At 46.2% G+C, this 21,061-nt stretch overlaps 1 protein-coding gene across 1 annotated transcript in view; it reads right to left on the bottom strand.

Moving 5' to 3' along the window:
• cfap74 (cilia and flagella associated protein 74) overlaps positions 1-20,945 on the bottom strand; it is a gene marked incomplete at both ends in the record, with an annotated part of 37,633 nt that extends 16,688 nt beyond the window's left edge. Inside the window, 18 exons of the mRNA XM_084461925.1 lie at positions 1,134-1,255; positions 1,393-1,515; positions 2,590-2,732; positions 3,735-3,981; positions 4,502-4,591; positions 4,688-4,754; positions 13,860-13,978; positions 14,230-14,394; positions 15,659-15,805; positions 15,953-16,172; positions 16,457-16,614; positions 16,852-16,954; positions 17,346-17,456; positions 17,833-18,006; positions 18,252-18,356; positions 18,612-18,710; positions 19,589-19,738; positions 20,920-20,945. Of these exons, the coding sequence (XP_084318051.1) occupies positions 1,134-1,255; positions 1,393-1,515; positions 2,590-2,732; positions 3,735-3,981; positions 4,502-4,591; positions 4,688-4,754; positions 13,860-13,978; positions 14,230-14,394; positions 15,659-15,805; positions 15,953-16,172; positions 16,457-16,614; positions 16,852-16,954; positions 17,346-17,456; positions 17,833-18,006; positions 18,252-18,356; positions 18,612-18,710; positions 19,589-19,738; positions 20,920-20,945 (2,369 nt within the window). The remainder of the gene's footprint in view (positions 1-1,133; positions 1,256-1,392; positions 1,516-2,589; positions 2,733-3,734; positions 3,982-4,501; positions 4,592-4,687; positions 4,755-13,859; positions 13,979-14,229; positions 14,395-15,658; positions 15,806-15,952; positions 16,173-16,456; positions 16,615-16,851; positions 16,955-17,345; positions 17,457-17,832; positions 18,007-18,251; positions 18,357-18,611; positions 18,711-19,588; positions 19,739-20,919) is intronic.
• Between the last annotated feature and the right edge of the window lie 116 nt (positions 20,946-21,061).

Below are 21,061 nucleotides of genomic sequence, written 5' to 3'. Positions count from 1 at the left end.
TTGCACGCAGACGGGGTTTTGTTAAAAATAAGCGCAGCGAAATAGGGGCAGGATGTTGTTTTAGAGAAGAAGCAGGTTGGTATTATGTCATCTATCAGCTATTATCTATTTTCCATGAGACACCTCAACTCCCCAGCAGGTGTCAATGGAAGCGGTTTAAATGTTGGACTTTGTTTTGTGTTTGCAGTTAAAAATACTGTCCCTTAAAAGTATGTGGGCTACATTTTTCCCAATACACTGACAGAAAGACAAAAGTGGTGAGTGATTGTAACTGTATGATCGCTGGTGTTCTTGGTGTGACTACAAACTCTGTCAAGAGCTGCAGTGTACAGTAGCATGTCCCCAAAAAGCCTGTCAGCTATTCAAAGCACTCCACTACAAAAGGGACACGGAACTACGATGCTGGTTGCTGTGTCTATCTGTCAACAATACTATATTCAAAACACCGTCTCAAAAAGCTGTGACACAATGTGCGTGATTCTGTTGGCTGTTAAGCTTTTTTTGGGGGGTGGTTTGAAACCTGGCATTCTCTGACAAACTGTGTCTGAGCTCCAGATGGCAGCTGCCACAAATCCCCCGTCGGTGGCATGTGACACAAAAACTCGTGGGCGGCACAAACACACATCTCTGGGCGGAAATGTCATCGCCCTGAACACTACGTTAACCCTACCGCATCGTAATGTATCATATTCATAATCGAAAAGGATTCGGTGATGCTCAATCCCATATCTAAACACACAGGGGATTGGGAGACCCTGGAATCTGAATAGCCAGAGGGGTAATCCGTCTTTTGATTTCATAGTTCTAGGCTTATGTGGCTTTACAGGGAAGTGTAGTACATTTCTTTGCTTTCCGTGATATTGTAACATGTTGTTATTGAATGTTTAAATATGCGTGGTGTTCTCATCTAGTAAGGTGTGGGAGTAAGCTGGTCCCATCCATGTCATTTTAAGGGAATGGGAATCCAGCAGTTATGTTCAGGTAGAACGCACCTGTTCCAAACATGGCAGCAACAAAACAGGCAGTAACCCGGGTTGATTCCACATTAATCTTCAAGGCTCTCACTTGTACAGTTTAAAAAGAAACATGAAGATACAAGAGGACTTGAAGTCTTTGTCCATTAACTGACCCACCTGCTTTGCACCATGATGCTGTCTTGATAGAGACGGTCAAACATACAGATCTTCAGGTCAACGCTCGGCTGGACAACCCACACAGGCACACACACGGCCGTACCTCGAACCACAACGGGTATCTGGGAGTAGATGTGGTACCCGTCAGTCAAAACTACTTGTCTGTACATTTCTGTGTTGCATCTGGTTTAACTCAAAAACACAGTGAGGAGGTCTTGACCAGCTGTACTCAGGTAAGGTAAATGAATAGATATCCTACTGGTTCACATGATGGGTCGGAGAATTTGACGTGGAAGTCCAACTTGGCTCCCCCAGGAATGGTAGGTGTGAAAACAATCTCCAGCTTGACACTTTCAAAGGGGCCAATCTCGCCATCTCTGACCTAGGGAAGGGTCAAAGGGTCAAAGGTCTCTCAGAATGTTGTTAGGTAGTAAAACTTCACTCAGAGTCTGCATTCAGGCACATTCACGCACACACAGACATTTGCCATGTCTCTCTTATGATGTTATTAGCCTCTCTTACTCTGAAAATGTAATTTAATGTTATTTATTGCTTTATAAATGTTCTTAGCCGGTAGACAAACATACTCCTGGAGCTTGCTCGATCGCCTTGTTGAGAGGGGTCAGGGAAGAATTTTTTACAGCTCACTTATCTGGCCCCTGGGTGATACAGTTTTTTTTGCTTCCCTCTGGAATATGTAGGTCGTATGCCCACCTCCCTTGTTCTCTGTAAAGCGCATTGTGTTGCCTCTGGGTATGAAATGCGCTGTACAAATAAAGCTTTGATTGATTGATTGATCTTGAGCCTCCTGAGTCTTTCTATAGTTATCATGTGGCCTTTTTGACTCAAGACCTGGTATTTCTACCCTTGACATCACACAGAGACACACACAAAGTTTACTCGATTTCCGATTTGATAAATGAGGGCATTTAACTGGTGTAAATGTTAGGTGTCACCGGCATGACTACACAAGTGGCAGCTCACTTCACTCAATAGTGCGAGCCCCGTCTGAAAATCCACCATTTAAGGTACCGGCTTTCAAACTCAAGATATGAACAAATGCATCAAAAATGACAATCAACGCAGCAGCACTCTCAGACATACACACAAACAAACAAACACACACAACACACACACACACACAGCACAGAGGGACAGGCAATGCACCATTACCCCCAAGAGAGGCGTAATGAGCCCAGAACAAGCCCAGAATTACACAGAGGCCTAAGGGCACACATGACATTAGTGCTAAATAACCCATGGCTGAAAAAGAGAGAGAGAGAGAGAGAGAGAGAGAGAGAGAGAGAGAGAGAGAGAGAGATATGAAGGCACTATTACAAAACACAACTTTTATTATCCTCTGTTCATTCAGAGACGAGGCAGAGGATGACGGTGGTCTGTGCTTGGACGAAGGCGGTCTGTGCTTGGGTCTCGGTAGCGTGTAAAGAGCCTTTACCTCTCCGATGGTGAAGTCACTGGTGTCTGAGGAGGTCTCCTCTAGAGGGGCCTCCGGGGAGGGGCCTCCCTCCTGCTCCGAGGGCCCTCGTCCTGAGCCTTCCTCCGGGCCCCCTGCCTCCGACGCGGCGGGGGAACGAGCACCTGGGGGACAACACAAGCCATCACGCACCTGCGGTTGATCAAGCATGCTTCCTGCATAGCTCTCCGGGGAAATCTCTGATCTGAACGCAATTAGCTCGCCGAGTTCTTGGCAGGAGTTAAGTGAGGCCATGTTTCACTTTTGAAGTTAATTTTGCTATTGGCAAAAACGAGCAAATGGGGAAAATTCACTCAACCCATTCAAAGATGTTTTTTTTTTTAAACTTGTGGGCTGATAAGAAGTGTACTTCACGGATGTTAGACAAATTCTCTGAAGATTCAAAGCCAAATACTGAAAGAGGATATCAAAGAGGCTTGAAAGTGTGTTAATGTGAAGACATGCTGAGTGGAGGGATAAACGGGACATATCTGAGATTACTGAAGCCGGCTCCATTAGTCAGCAGTCTGTGTGTGTGTGTGTGTGTGTGTGTGTGTGTGTGTGTGTGTGTGTACGGTGTGTATACAGTATGTGTGTTTTACCTGACTGCTTCTGCTCTGAGGCGACGGAAGGTTCCAGACTCTCTCTCTCTGAGTGGACTTCTCCTGAGGGCTGGGATGCAGGGCTGGCCCGGTCATCCGAGGCTGCTACTGAACTACCGCTCTCCTGTGGGAGCTGTGTTGTCACACACACACACACACACACACACACACACACACAGACACACACACACACGCACGCACACACACACACACACACACACACACACACACACACACACACACACACACACACACACAGACACATAGACACACTAGCTGTGAGACACATAATCCTCACAGCTACAGAACAATACCAGCATTCCCTTTCATTTCAGAACTTATTTTCCTTGCTCACATCTTTCAATTCATTTAATTTCACACTAATAATAATAATAATAATAATAATAAACAGTTACAGGTCGAAGTACAAATGCCAAGCGCCATGGAGTTAAAACTCTGCGACTGAAGGAAGTACCTCAAGCTTTAGAGTCTGTTGTAGACTATTACAGCACATCAGTATACAACTTGCGACATGAGACGACGGTGACATGGTGAAGGGGTCCAGGGTTCTGGGTCCTGGTCTAACCTGTGTGGTGCTGGAGCGGGCCTGGGACAGAACCGGGGCTCGGGTCTGTGACGGGCCGGGGCCGTCTGAAGGGGCCAGGGTGAAGCGGGCGCCCAAGGCCCCCCTGTTGGTCAGGCTGATGGACCGTGAAATGGTCTGGCCCACCACGTGGGTGCCAAAATCAATGAGGCGGCTGTCCACGGCCATCTGGGGGGGGGGTGGAGCACATGATAGAAATATTCCAACGTGCAGAAACTGGAATTTGCTCGTTTTGCCTAATTGTCAATGACTTGGACGATGTGCGTTCAAGCGATTGATGAGCATATGTTCTCGTAGACGACTTGAGGGGGAGAAACACTTGTCGAGCTGTCGTCGTTCCTAATGATGTTTCACTTTTCTTTTCTTTTTAAAAGAAAAACCTTTATTTAACCAGGTAAGAAGCTCGTTGAGATTTAAAATCTATTTTTAAAGAGAGACCTGGCCAAGAGGTCAGCATAAGAACAGACATTTAGGTTACAAACAAACAAACAAATATCAAAACATTTAAAAGGCAGTTATGGGATTGCACAGGAACAAATTAGATGCAGAGACAATTTCCAATACTTTCACATTAATTTCACAAGGCATATGAAATCAGTTCTGGCAACTTTACTGCCATGGAAATGCTGAAAGCACTCATGAGAGCCGAGTATAATATTGTGGCGACGTTATCATTTTAAATACTCACGTCACATTTCTTCACCGTACACCTGATCGGAACAGAAAAAGGGCTGGCCGCTGACCCAAACCGGACCTCTCCCTCCAAATCCTTATTTATCTGGATGGAATTGAGATTCACACAATACATTTGATAATAATCACTGATCAATGAGGTTCGGGTCATGGGAAGTTGACTGTCCGTCATCGGACTCACCATGGGTTGGAACGTAGCCTGCATGTCACAGGCCATCCCAGCAGACATGGGACCAGGAGGATGGAAGCTGAGGCAGAGCAGGGAGAAACCATTCATGAGGCAGAGCAGGGAGAAACCATTCATGAGGCAGAGTAGGGAGAAACCATTCATGAGGCAGAGCAGGGAGAAACCATTTATGAGGCAGAGCAGGGAGAAACCATTCATGAGGCAGAGCAGGGAGAAACCATTCATGAGGCAGAGCAGGGAGAAACCATTCATGAGGCAGAGCAGGGAGAAACCATTTATGAGGCAGAGCAGGGAGAAATCATTCATGAGGCAGAGCAGGTAGAAACCATTCATGAGGCAGAGCAGGGAGAAACCATTTATGAGGCAGAGCAGGGAGAAACCATTTATGAGGCAGAGCAGGGAGAAACCATTTATGAGGCAGAGCAGGGAGAAATCATTCATGAGGCAGAGCAGGGAGAAACCATTCATGAGGCAGAGCAGGGAGAAACCATTCATGAGGCAGAGCAGGGAGAAACCATTCATGAGGCAGAGCAGGGAGAAACCATTTATGAGGCAGAGCAGGGAGAAACCATTTATGAGGCAGAGCAGGGAGAAATCATTCATGAGGCAGAGCAGGGAGAAACCATTTATGAGGCAGAGCAGGGAGAAACCATTCATGAGGCAGAGCAGGGAGAAACCATTCATGAGGCAGAGCAGGGAGAAACCATTTATGAGGCAGAGCAGGGAGAAACCATTTATGAGGCAGAGCAGGGAGAAACCATTTATGAGGCAGAGCAGGGAGAAATCATTCATGAGGCAGAGCAGGGAGAAACCATTCATGAGGCAGAGCAGGGAGAAACCATTCATGAGGCAGAGCAGGGAGAAACCATTCATGAGGCAGAGCAGGGAGAAACCATTTATGAGGCAGAGCAGGGAGAAACCATTCATGAGGCAGAGCAGGGAGAAACCATTCATGAGGCAGAGCAGGGAGAAACCATTTATGAGACAGAGCAGGGAGAAACCATTTATGAGGCAGAGCAGGGAGAAACCATTTATGAGGCAGAGCAGGGAGAAACCATTTACACAATTACTGGTGACAATTATAACACTCACCACTGTCTTTTATACGACAATGTAGGCTGGCCTTCGCTTACTGAAGTGCGTTACATATATTGGTATCAGTTTATTTTTAAAGCCCTCATTGGTAAGCAACCTCCCTCCATCTCATCGCGTTTAGAATGGAATAATGGAAACAGTGAGACTCGTTCCAGCGATATGTAGCTTCTGAGGGTTCCCTGAGCATGTTCACAATTGCATTTTATGTTGATGCTCCGAGCTCTTGGAACGAGCTACTGTACAAAACATCTTAAAACTGGAAGCTCTTCCCTTTTTTTGCTGTTTTTAGTTATTTTATCTCTAGCCACTGTATTTCTAATTGTAACTGTTTTAAATTGATTTAGTTCCGATATGTGTTTTTTTTTTTACTGTCTCCTTTAACCGTTGTTGTTCTCTCTATTTTTTAATGTGCTTGTATTTTTCTTTATTTTTTATGTGTTTGTAATCTCGGAGGCATTGGAAATGAGGGTAACCTCAATTGTCTTTCCGAGAATAAATGAAGGCTTGAATGAATAACATAATTTGACAGACGTCTCGTATGCCAAGGGGAGACTGAGTAGCAGAGCCATAATATGGCATAATGGAATATTATGCATAAGAAAACACCGTACTACGCAGGCATTTCCTTAAGCATATTCTGGATGTACAGTATGTATGAGCTATGTTCAGAGACAGAAGCACATTTAAGCAGAGCCATTTTCACAATGGATTTGACTAGTTGATAATATTACACATATATTGCGGAAACAAGCGAGGGAGAAAATGCAATGTGTGAGTGTTTGTGTGTCTGGCTACATGTACAGTAGAGTCTAATAACAACTGGAAAAAGAAAACAATGCATTTATTTCAAAACACATTGTGGAGATTTTGTAACACATCCCAATTCAAAATGAGCATTATTTGAATACAGAAGGATAAACAACTTGGAAGAATGGGGTCAAATGTCAACATGTATGTGTATGTGGTGTATGGGAGGAAAAGCCATGGTTTGTAATGATAAAATGAACAATTAAGGAGCATAATTCAGGAATTCATGATTAATTACTATTTTTGTTCTATATTGTTCCATATCAACAACCAAGATCTGGGCAAAAACACACAGGCTAGACAATCTGAAATATAATACAGTCCACTGGAACATATCTGACAACATGAGATGCAGCACACAGAGTGCATCGCCCTCGAGTGCTTCAGAAACCCCTGGCCTCCGAACGATCCAGAAGGCAAGCCGATCAATAGAATGTAGCAGGTAGGGGCAGCAACACCTCTCAGAAGTCAATAGATACACAATGAGAAAAGAAGTCTACAATACGAACTGCACTGAGGAAGAAGCCACGGAGCAGTAGCAGGGAATAAAAGGCACCAAACTACAGTGTAATCACAATCACAGTCTCGATAATTATGACCATTATATATCCTGCCGTTGTATCTTGCAGCTGAACTGCAACCACGCAATTACTGTACGATCCAGCTTTCCCTTGTTCAGCCCCTCGGAAAAGAAGCACCATCTCCCCGCTGGCCAAGGAGGTCATCACCCGAGCATCGGGGTGGGCAGTGGGAGGACAGTAGATAAGACGCGGCCTGTGGCTCCCTCCCATCAGGGCGTGCATGGATGACATGACCACGTTCACCACAGACAAAGCACGCACCATGCGACTCCTGAGAGAAAGCTGCAGGAGAACATCGAGTGGACCCGGATGAGGATGAAGCAAAGCAAGTCCAGGAGCATCTCAATCAGGGAGCTTGAAGCTTTGGTGCCTTCAGGTCGGTATCTTACCCCGCAAACTGGAGAGATTGATCAGCTCATTCGCCATAAAGAGGCTAGGCCTCCCCAGGTGCCTCAGCAACATAGGGCTCTATGGAAAAGACATCCTGGAACTTCCCGTCTCTAGTCTCTGATACTCCTTTTCTACCAAAGTAACTCTGGTTCGTGAACCGGTTCGGTTCAGAATTCTTGGAACCTTGGTTCTATCTAGGGAACGGGACCGCGTTTCGACTAGTTTGGAGCGGAACCGTTGTACGTCATTATATCATCACGGTTCATGCTGAAAAACCTACAATTTTTTGGTGCCGGTTCGGAACCAACTTTGGGGTTCCCGAACTCATTTATTTTTGGTCGAAATGCTTGGAACCGTTCAAAATGAGGTTCGCGAACCGGCACCGAACCGGTTCCTTCTTGGTGGAAAAGGGCTATCAGAAGAGTAGTGCACCAAAGTAAGGCTGGAGATGACATTGACAGAATCCCATAACCTATGTGTAGCCCAAACTGCTCCCATTCCACCAACTGGGAGGAAGTGGACCCTGTCAGCAGCTACACGGCAGGCAAAGTCAGCCCTCAAGCACAGGGGCATCGTGGGAGAGGAGGCCTCGGCCTCGAAGAGAGCAAACCATCCATGAAACAAGGCAACTCCATCTCAGCGACGAGGTCTCGTGGTCGAGGAGGTGCGCCGGTAAGAGTGGAGCGAGGGCAGCGGATGAGATGAGAGGGAGTTGGGAAGAGAAGGCTCTCTTGGTCTGTTTAGTGTTTTATTGGACAATTTCCCAGTGCAAGCACTTTGTAAATGTTATTTATGCTGAAAATCAATAAAAAAAGTTCCCCCAAAAAAGAGAAGACTTTCTTGGAAGGAGCTGTGGGACAGGAAAGCATTTGAGACCGCCACTGGAGGTTTGGTCCTGATGTCTGCAATCCTCAAAATACTCTAGAGGGCAAAATACGTTTTGTTTTCTTCTTTCATTTGCGAAGAGCCCACTCATAACAAATAACAGTTTGGATCACTAAATTTGTCATTTTTCAAAATCCATGTCCTGTGAGAAGTGTGAACAGCTGAATCCTTGAAGTCCTTTTTCTCTGCTTAGCGATTTCAGGTGTACCAACATTCACAGAAGCATATCTTCTTCAAATATTTTCAGATTTCAATGCATGGCACATCATTTGAAAGCTTACAATTTACACTTTCACAATCTGTAAAAAACTGAAAATTGACCTTGGCAGACATCAGTACCAAGCCTCCAGTGGCGGTCACATTTTGAACCAGCTTCATTATATGAGCCAAGTATGATGTCCCGCCATCTCCCAAGAGCCTCAGCCAATGGTACTGCGAAGAGCCAACATGTCCCCTCTGTCCATCTCCAGCAAACTTGAATCACATTCTTGCTGGCTGCAAGACAAACCTCTCACAAGGCCGTTACACCTGGCGACACGACCGGGTACTGAAGTGCCTTAGCGGCTACGCTGGCGAGCAGACAGACAACCGTCGACGCCCTGCCTCTCCTGTCACCCCATCTCGCATCTGCAGGGCAGTTGGTGCGTGCCGGTGCGAAGCTACCCAAGGCCTGCGCTTCAAAACCAGAGGCCCGTCCGCTGGGAGGGGCACAGGACTGGAAGCTACTGGTGGAGCTGGAAACAGAAGCTCTGCTTCCCAGCTGAGATCGCCACGGCGAACCTCAGACCAGACCTCGTGCTCCGATCCACCTCACTTCACTAGCTGACGGCTGCTCTGGGAGGATGCTGGGGGTCCCTGGGAGGATGCGGGGGGTCCCTAGGAGGATACTGGGGGTCCCTAGGAGGATGCTGAGGGTCCCTGGGAGGATGCTGGGGGTCCCTGGGAGGATGCTGGGGGTCCCTAGGAGGATGCTGGGGGTCCCTGGGAGGATGCTGGGGGTCCCTGGGAGGTTTCTGGGGGCCCCTGGGAGGATGCTGGGGGTCCCTGGGAGGATGCTGGGGGTCCCTGGGAGGATGCTGGGGGTCCCTGGGAGGATGCTGGGGGTCCCTGGGAGGATTCTGGGGGTCCCTGGGAGGATGCTGGGGGTCCCTGGGAGGATGTTGGGGGTCTCTGGGAGGATGCTGGGGGTCCCTGGGAGGATGCTGGGGGTCCCTGGGAGGATGATGGGGGTCCCTGGGAGGATGCTGGGGGTGCCTGGGAGGATGCTGGGGGTCCCTGGGAGGATGATGGGGGTCCCTGGGAGGATGCTGGGGGTCCCTGGGAGGATGCTGGGGGTCTCTGGGAGGATTCTGGGGGTCCCTGGGAGGATGCTGGGGGTCCCTAGGAGGATGCTGGGGGTCCCTGGGAGGATGCTGGGGGTCCCTAGGAGGATGCTGGGGGTCCCTGGGAGGATGCTGGGGGTCCCTGGGAGGATTCTGGGGGTCCCTGGGAGGATGCTTGAAAACCCTGAGATGTCGTCGTTGTTCCCGCTCACAAATGCTAATGTGGAGGCCTACGAACCCAAGAGGCTTAAGTACGCTGAGCTGGCCATCAAAGCTCTGTCCTGTGCTGCGGAAAGGTCAAGCCGGTGGCTTTGGATCAAGAGGAGAGACAACACCTGGGCTCCGAAGTAACATCAAGGATGAGATGACGTCAAGGAGGGTGAGCCTGGGACGCCGGGCCTCACTGGTGAACCCTCTGGAGGTGTAGTGGGCTCATCAGTGAAGCGTTGAGGAAGGAGGGAGCCCAGTTGAAAACCCTGAGATGTCATTGCTGTTCCCACTCAGCACAACGAGGTCTCAAGTCAAATCAAACTTTATTTGTATAGTGCATTTCAAACACAGAGGTAACACGATGCGCTTTACCGAGAGCAATGGGGGGATGGACATCAGGAAACAGTTTCTCCCGGGGGCCAGAAAAGTGAGCTGTAAAAATGGTACAGTATGTACAAACAAGGGATTGTATCACCTAGTCGTATTTAGAAGTGAACTATAATGACATGGTAATGTCATGTCCCATTTGAGTCTCTGTCTCTCTTTCTCTCTCTCTCCCTCTTAATCTGGGGCAATCCTCTGATGGAGGAAGCAGAGGGGGTAAAATATTCCCCTACGGAAGCGGCATCCCGTCCGAGCCAACATCAAAGAGGACACGGCTCGATGCTGTCAGTACATTTCTAAAACATGACTCTTTTTCTTCATTTTATTAAAATCACAGAGTGTAGAATGTGTGCGAGGTCCTACAGAGATCACCCCAGGTATTATATTGGTGTTGCCTCGTCTCATTGGCTGAATCTAGACCCACAACCCACTCCAAGTCATAAAAGGTCAGAGATCAGTATTTGACCTTAAAAAAAACAACCTCAGGACCACAGGGTGTTTTAAACTGCGTAGGCTGAACAAACGTGTGGGCGAATACATTTGCAAAATGGGTGAATTTCAGAATGTAGGCTTTCAAAAATGGCATGCTTGTGCCATATAATATCTAACTCACTGGATATCATATCACCACAGAGCTGACTATTGGTAGTGTAACGTTCAAAATGGTGTGAATTTCAAAATTTAGGCTTTCAAAAATGGCATGCTTGCGCCATATAATATCTAACTCACTGGATATCATATCATCACCACAGAGCTGACTATTGGTAGTGTAACGTTCAAATATTTGGGCACCAGGGGCTGTCAGCCATAACCAAACGGAGATGCATACTGTAATGTGGTTGATTGACCCAGGGAGTCAGATTGGCTTCGTCCCCTAATCCAGTACCCTGCTGTGACCTGAATGTGAATGAAAGTGGGAAACCGGGCATGCTCACAAGTAGCAACACGGAGCCACGCTAACATCTGTTACCATCGCAGTGTGAGGACTCACTTTCCCAACAGCCCTCACTATCTGACGGCGTTAGTTTGAGACTGGCATCAACGTGATGAATACATAGAGACGTTGCTTTCTGGGTCAGAGAAAAGACGATCCAAAGAAAACAGGAGGAGGCGAAAAAGAGAACAGTTCACTGGGGATTGAGCGTGGAGTGAGACCGTGTTTTCAGATCTGCTGCATGCTCTACTGTAAATGAGGCCATACTTACAGTAGACTAAAGATATCCGGGAGCCCATGGGTGCAGCGTGACTCCACTCTGCGTTCTGTTTTCTCAGTCTCAGTCTCATTCTGCACCAGCTGCACGCATGGTACTGTAAGTCAGACAAACCTATTACTAAACTAAAACTACACTGCAGAAGTAAAACTACACTAAAACTACACTGCAGAACTAAAACTACACTTAAGCTACACTGCAGAACTAAAACTACACTAAAACTACACTGCAGAACTAAAACTACACTTAAGCTACACTGCAGAACTAAAACTACACTAAAACTACACTGCAGAACTAAAACTACACTTAAGCTACACTGCAGAACTAAAACTACACTAAAACTACACTGCAGAACTAAAACTACACTAAAACTACACTGCAGAAGGAGACACCAAAGTGTGATGATAAAAGTGTGATGTCAGTTATTGTAGCCCTACATCTCAACAACCTTGAAGGCTTCCTGACACATAAAAAAATGATTTGTTATGAGGAGCCACAAAACCTGATAAGGAACTAGCTAAAACCTTTTGAATAGCATGTTTAAGACAATCTCAGGCTCCACAATCTCAGACTGCACAGGGAGGAGGAAGGCTGCCTGTCAGACAAATTCTTGTGCAACAGCAGCTGCAAGAAAAGCCGAGAAAACGCTTGTGTTTGCAAGTGTATAACGACTTCCTAATGTTTGGCGAGCCTGGACTATATCCACATAGGGTACCAGCAGTGTGGCTGAAGATGAGATTCAGTGTATGGTAGAGACAGCAACAGCTCTGGCACACACACAGCTATGCTGGTGGGGGGGGGGGGGGGGGGGGGGGAGACGAGGAGCCATTTTTAGAATTTCAGGGGGCGTAAGAAGAGGGAGCTATGGGCATGTTAAAAAAGACAACGGAGTGTGGTCATGGACCACATTTCTCCCTCTTGCTGTGAGGAACGTCGTGAGATATTTAGGTGCTGGACATTGGAATGGCCACGAGTGACCGATAAATAACGTAATATCTCACTGCAGTTACATAACGTGTTATTGTAGTGTTATTTTGGAAAACGTAACGATACACAATTGCCAGCATGTGTACCAGCCCTCCAAAGTGTTGAGGGCGGCCAAATCCTCCTCGCCCTCAAACACTCACTTCAGGGATCCAAACCCACTTTTTTTGCAAGGTTAGTCGGCGACAGTGTTCAAGAAAGATGCCTTCTCCTCTGAGTCAGGGCAGTGCGTGAAAAGCTACGACACCCCAGAGTAGTGGGTGAGCCTAGTGTCTCACAGAGAGAAGGAGAGAGAGAGGAGTGAGAGGGAGGAGGAGGAGGAGGAGGAGGAAGGAGAGGAGGAGGAGTAAAAGGCGACGCGTGCCGACAGATCCTGTTAAAAGTTCAGGACCAATCAGACTAAGCTTCGTTTGAACCTGGCAGAGTCCGGGAGACCCTTCGCTCATTCAGGCAGAAAGAGGAGCGAGAAGCGAGGGCCTACGTAGCCCGCCTCGTGTCTCAGGGATCTCAGAGAGATGCGATGCAGCGTGAGTGACCTGCATAACAACCCCTCTCTCCCTGCGCTGTCGGGCGGACGCTCCCGGGCGAGGAGGAGGAGTCTGACTCACTGTTTAGGAACCTAGATGGGGATGGACAGTCGTTCCATGTGTGCTCTATTTTTATCAGAACCGGAGGAATAAAAAGCTGTGAAAATGTGTCTTTCACTTCTGCTGCAATAATGAACTATGACCGAAAACTGTGATTCATACGGAGCGGTACAAGAGAGTCACGCTGTGCTCGCACGCTTGCGTTTGATGCGTGTTCGTCAACGTGTGGCGGAAGGCGTTTCTGTCGTAGATTCTCTGAACCTGCTAGCGTGCACTATTTTGAAAACCCACCCGGCTTTTCGTTTAGTGCTGTCATGGATGCTAATCTGGTAATCGTGTGGCGATCGTCTATGCATTGTGGTTGAGGCGACGAGAACGTGGTGCCCGCAGGTATTGGATACATCCTATCCTGCAAACAAACAGCGATGATAAGTTTGTCCTCCATCTTGGTATCGAAAAATGTGAAAATCCCGCCTTGCGATGACGTCTTTCTCCATCAAGACATCTGATTGGTCAGCAGCTCCAGCAACGCATCTAAAAGTTGAACATTTCTCAACTTTCGACGCTAGCAACGCAGGCAACGCAACACACCGGGACAACAACGGAACCAGAATACCGTTCGGCTGCAGCCATTGAAAGCGAATGGCATCCGTCAATGTTGACGCATCAAACGCAAGTGTGTGAGCGGCCCGTCAGCGAGGCGGGCTCACCTTATAGAGATGAAATCCATCAGACCGTCGGTGACTCCCAGCAGCTTGAGGTAGTTTGTTGCGTAGCTGACGTTAGTCAGGATGATCTTCTTCTTGTACGTCTTTCCCACCTCCAAGTCCTGCAAGAGTCATATGGCTGAGCATACACATACAGCGATTGAACTGACTTTGTATACTTTACTTTTATATATATATATATATATAGAGAGAGAGAGAGATTTTTTTTTTTTTTATATATTTTTTATTTTATTTTATTTATTTATTTATATTTTTTTAATCTACTTTTTCTCTTCTTTTTTTCTTTTGGGGTTATTTTGAATTTTCTCTTTTACAAATGCTTAATAGATATTACACATTAATAGATGTGTACCTTGAAGAGGATAACCTCTGGTCTGCTGATGAAAGGTGGTCCTTTAAACTCTTTCCCGTCTTTTTTGGGGGAAAGTGTGAGTTTCCCCACAGGCAGCAGCGCCGTGTCTAGTCTGGCTGCTCTGGACTGAAACGACTCCGCGAGAGCCTCCTCATCTGGGCTGCTCTGGAAAACCAAGGGGAAATGTACAGTGATTCAGGTTTGACATATCCAACCCAAGCACGTATCAAGACCGAAACAAGGCAAGAGATAAATATATTTTGAGAGAGAGAGAGAGAGAGAGAGAGAGAGAGAATGGTAATACAGCATTTTCCGTCTAGACCTGAAGAGTTGAAAAGTTCAAACTTTAACAGCATGTGCATTGCTTGAATGAAATGAAGGTTGGAATGGTTGAAATGAAGGCAAGGCTAGGAAAGTTTATTTGTAAAGCACATTTCAGCAACAAGGCAATTCAAAGTGCTTTACATGAGACATTAAAACTGAAATGAAGAAATGGCGAATGACAGGACAGCACATCATGAGGAGGGGGCGGTATTTAGCCGATGGCTTTTATGCTAGTGGAACTATTACCTAACGTCTTAATGACAACTTTGCTCACAACCCAATCCCCACCACTACTTGGCGTGATGTGAAGACATCGCTTTCCAAACTGCATGTTAAAAGAGGAACTGTTTCCCCATGACTTATCACACACAGGAATATCTGAACTGCACTGTCATGTTCTGTTTGAGGCTTCAGAAGCATCCACAAATGAGAGGTGATGTCTCTCTCCATGGATCAGAGGTGGGGGAGAGAGATACATACAGAGAGAGATGCATAGAGAGAGAGAGAGAGATAGAGAGAGAGATACATACATACAGAGAGATACATAGAGAGATACATACAGAGATACATAGAGAGAGATACATAGAGAGAGAGATACATAGAGAGAGGGAGGGATACAGAGAGAGAGATACAGAGAAATACATACATACAGAGAGAGAGATACATAGAGAAAGAGAGAGATACATAGAGAGAGATACATAGAGAGAGATACATAGAGAGAGAGATACATAGAGAGAGAGAGGGATACAGAGAGAGAGATACAGAGAAATACATACATACAGAGAGAGAGATACATAGAGAAAGAGAGAGATACATAGAGAGAGATACATAGAGAGAGATACATATATAGAGAGAGAGATACAGAGAGATACATACATAGAAAGAGAGAGGGGGGGGAGAGAGGGAGGGAGGGAGACAATTAGAGAGACCACCTGCTAAGATAAGAGCAGTTCTTCAGCTAGCTTTCTATGGCACAATCCCTACTATTTATCATCAGATTTACAGAATTTGTACATCTAAAATAGGTAGATCTTCTGTACTGCACTTATATACAGTAGCGCTTTTATCCAAAGTTCGTCCGTGTCGTGCCCAGTTGCTACAGTACCTGGTGTGTCTGGTCCCACAGGCCAGTGAACTCAGGCTGAGCCAGGCTCTCCGTGAGGCCCTGCTCCTCCTCCAGGGCCCTGCTCTCTCTCAGGTCATCCTGGTCAGAGAGCTCTGATGAGGAGCTACTGTCACTCAGCTCACTTTCCTTTCTCACACACACACACACACACACACACACGCACACACACACACAGAAAAGTCATGAGTAGGGAATTTTTTTTCCATCCGTTAATTAAAAGATCAAGATGCAAAACTATGGATAACTTTGATCGTTCCACAAGGTGGTACTGACTCGTCGGATTCTCCTCTCCTTCGTTTCAGGAAGCTGTGGAATGAGGATCTGCAGAACCTTCTCTGAAGATCTCCCTAGCTCCGCGGCCTTCTCCAGGTTCACCGTGGTGGGAGGGAACAGCAGAGCGTGCTGCTTCCTCTTCCTTTCCATCAACTCCTCTTCCAGGAGTAGCTTTGCAACAATCTCTACCCTCTTGGATTTCAGCTTCTCCTCAAATTCTCTGAGAAAAAAACCAAAGCCGTTGTAGCTAAAATGTGGAGCTGTTTGACTCGGGTCGGTAGAGCGCTGCATTGGCAAAGCTAAGCTAGTGGGTTTAATAGCCAACAATGTATCACAGTTTGGGATAAAACAAACGGTTTTGGATGCAAAGCTTTGAATAACACCGACAGCAAAATAGTCTCAGTTTCTCAGATAGGCTCATATTGCCTCGGTGTACCGGTAGAAAAACACCCACACATATTATACAGTGCAGCAGGAGTGGAGCAGATGGGATTCAGAACCCACTGTTTCTTTCGCTGGAATTCCTGCTGCTTCTTCTGCTGGTAGATGTGCTTGGTGCTGTTGCAGCCCTGCGCCTGTAGTGACTCTCTCAGCTGTCTCTCCTCCTGCTCTCGCCTGTGGGCGGTGGCCTTAGCCCTGTTCTGCTGGGCTTTCAGACTCTCCTGGACAAATGCAAACATATAGACTGAATGAGGTGAAGGAGAATGACATTCTTCCATTGTGTTTATCTTACTGCAAGGGCTTTCTTATCCCATTGTTCTTATTTCACTGTTAATTATAGTGTAGAAGCCCATTGAGATTGGCTGTTGCTCTACTCTGCTCTACTCTATGGCAATTGATCTATTCTACTAAACAATGATCTCAGGTTCTGCAATCCTCGTTAAGTGAGCCCTGCTTACATGGGTGGCTGCTATATTAGCCTTCAGTGACATCACTGCCTGCATTCTCTTCTGCAGCAGCTCACGATTCTGCTGCTCCCTGTCAGCCTCCTGCCGATGCATCCTGAACACAACATGGACAGAGAAAGAAAGGAGAAAGCAGCCTAAATAAGAAAACGTATCATACTTATATCTCTGTGAGGAGCCAGCCCACTTTAAGTTTGTAGCTCTGCTTAGTATGCCTACGATGTTGATTGATTGATTGATTTTTATTTATTTTTAAGACAGGGACAAGGTACAGTAGACATTTACCCTATAGAATAGGGAGAGATGCACTGTACAAGGTTATAGCTAAAACAGCTAATTTCCACCTGCAGTCCCTGGGAAAATAAATGTAGTCTTAAAATAGTGGGGCAAATAGTATACAGTAGGAGAGTTACATACATAGAAGGAATACAAAAAAGTTATATAGCAGAGATTTCACTCATGTATGAGCGTTAGGACAAACGCGTTACCGGTTAATGGTCTCTTTCAAGAACACGGCAGCTTTCTTGCGGCCAGCCCGGGCTTGCTCTATGCTCCTCTCACAGCGCGCCTCCTCCTCCTGGAGCAAGGCCGCTTGCTTCCTGTCCACACAGGAAGTAAAGACAAGAGACAGAGCATTATCATATAATGTATGAACCTTTATAATGTTGTGCAATTCTGTAGGAATGTCCTCTATATATGGCATTATAGAGACCTATACTTATGTTATAATGCAGTTATAAGCTTTGTGAGCATGTTCTACAGCTCACTCAAGGTCTTCTGTGAGATGTTCATGTAGTCTTCGGTCGCACTGTGTTTGTATACAAAAATCGATAAAGATCAGCTGATCACAAACACAAACATCATCAAACAGACTAATCTCATGGAGGAGCAGTACTGAGCATTCAGATTCAGATTCAGAAAACTTTATTGTCCGTCGTGACAGAAAATCGTCTTAGACATGAGAGATCGGCGTACGCTTTGAGACGCTGGGTCTTGCGCTGCCGTCTCTTGGTTGCCGTGTCCTCCAGCTGCAGCCGTGCTGCTCCTCTCTGGGCCTGCAGCTCCTGGTAGGCCTGCTCCTCCCCCTGCACCTCCTGGCGGAGCAGGGAGAAACGCCCCAGCTCCACCTCCACCTGACACAGCTCCAGTCTGCAGGGGAGGAGGGGGGAGAGAGAGAGAGAGAGAGAGAGAGAGAGAGAGAGAGAGAGAGAGAGAGGGACAAGGAGGAGTGATCCCGTTCAGAACCAATCAGACTCAGCTTCACCCTGACCCTGGCGACTCTTTTGACCCTGGCGACCTCTTCACTCGTTCAGAAAGAGAGAGGAAGCGACATATTTATAAGAGAGATAGCTCGCTGACTCCGGAGTCGACTAAGAACATGTTCCACAGCTCACTCGTGTTCTCTGAGAACGGTGGTGACATGGGCCTCCACTTCCTCCTCCTGCTGCAGTTCCCGACAGAGACGCTTATGTTGGGCTCGGAGACGAAGCACCGCAGCGCTGAAACACACCGCAGGAGGGAGATCGGAATGAACGTCAGTCTCTGTTTCAAGCAGATGGAGACACAACTCCACTCGAACTCGAACTCGTCAACAGTGTAAATGAGGGAAACCTCAGTGCTTTACGAGTATAAATAAAGGTTTGAAATGAAATGAAACAACGCTAGGATATGAGCTAGAGTAAACTTTCACTTACACAAGCCCTGCATTTTCCACATGTCTTATGATGAGATATTTCCTGCTTAGGGCAACATACCTGTTGTCTAACTCCTTCTGCTGGTCTATCTCCCCCTCCACCGCGTCTCTCTGCCCCTCCAGCTCAGCAATATTCTGTCGACAGACTCTCAGCTCTTCCCTGGTGAATGCAAAAGGACAAACGTTGAACTGAAACTCAATAGAACTATCTCATTATGACAGTGATCACTCTTTCAAGGCTGCAATGTGTTGGAGGCATCTGTGTGATGAATTCTCAGTAGGGCCATTTTGTAGCTAAAGGTGATTCTGGGAAGGTGCCATTTAGGCTGACAGGTAACTAATGGAGGTGTGTTCAAGCAGGAAGTGCCCAAGCTCTCAATATAATCACACACGCATGCATGCATGCGCGCGCGCACACACACACACACACGCACACACACACACACACACACACACACACACACACACACACACACACACACGCACACTTTAACAGCAAATGAACCAATGTTCTCTTTGGGGTCTAATGAAGTGCAACATAGCAATCTGTGACTGGGATGCAGGAAACAGCACCAAAACAAATATGGACTATTAAGGTAGACAACTACAGTATAGAATATTGTCTAAAAGTCAAGCGCTCGAGAGTTCCTTTTATGGAATATGGAACTGTTGTATTTGGCAATACAGTCTATTACGGTGTGTGATCGAGAGCAAAATGACAGCACTCATATTTGTGCCACAGTCAGTCTCTATCACAGCTCATTGGGTACTCAATGGGCTACTGTATAGGTTTGAAAGACAGAAATCTGAAATGACAATAGGACATGTTTTGTCTATGGCTCAAATGATTTTCCTTCCGATGCCAAGCCATACACATTTTTGGGGGTTTTGGAAGGGTTGGATGGGATGGTTACTATAGGGATAGCGAACGGTGAAGTAGTGAATTCTTGTTGTTGGAATGTAAGCCTAAAAAGGGGGATAGGTTCCTATTTAGATAAATATACAAGGACAAAGGTCAGTGGGTTGGCAGACTCTGACCTGGCTTTCAGCACGTTGTGCTCCTGCTGTCTGTGAAAGCAGTCCAGCTGGTCCAGGTTCCGTCTCAGCTTGAACATCCGCGCTGTGTCGGCGTAACTCTTCTTCACGCTACCGAGGCCTCCCACCTCAAGGTCATCACCACTGTCATTCCTGAGGCGTGTGCAAACAATGTTTGATGGGGTTAAATGCATTCAATCTATAGTATATACTGTATAATACCAGTTATAGTAGCTATAATACCAGTAGCCTGGGAAATTAATAGACAAAGAAGTCATTTTGGAATTAATTACATATTAATCTATGTAATTAATCTAAATGATAGTGAATGAATGATTCTTATATGACAAAAAACTAAATTCAAGGTGTGTAACTACATTATCATCAACCTCAAAAGTATCCATCCGACCGACACCCACCAATTTGAATCAGATTCTCCATACATCTCTTCCTCCGCTTCAAGGGTTGGGTCATCCTCTCTGAAGGTCTCCTCTCCTGTCCCTTCATCTGAAATATAGAAGATCAAGTATTTCCACCTAGCTAGTCTAGCTACATCACTCAGTCAGCTATAAACTAACATTAGCTAGCCCAATTCATTATTGTAAAGCTGATTCTGTCTTAACTGTAGCTTTACTGCATTGAAACACCAAAGTGGTGAAAGATAAGTAAGTTGCCATGGGGTCAAACATGTACCTCCTGTTTCTTCATCTGTCCAGGTGTTGAGTGGATGTTCAGAAGAGATGTGTGAAACTGCATCTGAAAGACTTTCCCTCTCAGGTGCGTCCATATTGCACCTGAACGTTAAAGTCTGGGCTGAAACACTCCTAGAATGGTGAAAAAACAAAGAATCAAAGAAAGCAAACATGTGCTACCAAGCTAACATTAGTCTGACCAGAGATGTTGTATGACGTTTAGCTAGCTTTGTTATGTACTGTAAATAAAAGCTAACTAGTTCTATTTTTCTAGACAGCTAAATGCAAAGATAGTCACAATAGTCTGTTGTTACCTGGAAATTGTTCTTTAGCACTAACTTTCAAAACAGCTGCGGTTACACCTCAACCCTGTGTTGTTGTAGTGCAGTTTCCATGGACACCTTCCGGGGTGAGCTTAGCCCCGCCCCTTCTACATAAAGGGGCTGCCTCCAAGAGGTTTCTCAAAGGTACAGGTAAAAAACTATGTTGCTATTAAAAGTTATCTTTTATATCATTTGAGAATACTTCAAGGTTACAGTGAATCTTGGTGTTTTTCGTGCTAGAACAGGCGGATTGCAACTGTAGGCTTCACAAGAGTGAACTACAAAAGAGGAAAAATGACCCACTCATCTCATATCTGACCTGAATAGAATCTCAACTGATGGCATGAAAGTGCTTCAAGAGGCCTCCTATACATTCTGACTGCATATCACATAGGAAGATGGAGAAGATGCCAGATCAATATTTTAATTTCTGCTTCGGGTCTAATGGAATGTGAGTCATT

Source organism: Borostomias antarcticus, assembly GCF_949987555.1.
Source record: "Borostomias antarcticus genome assembly, chromosome: 3".
NCBI lineage: Eukaryota > Metazoa > Chordata > Actinopteri > Stomiiformes > Stomiidae > Borostomias > Borostomias antarcticus.
This window is presented reverse-complemented; position numbering and strand designations above follow the sequence as displayed.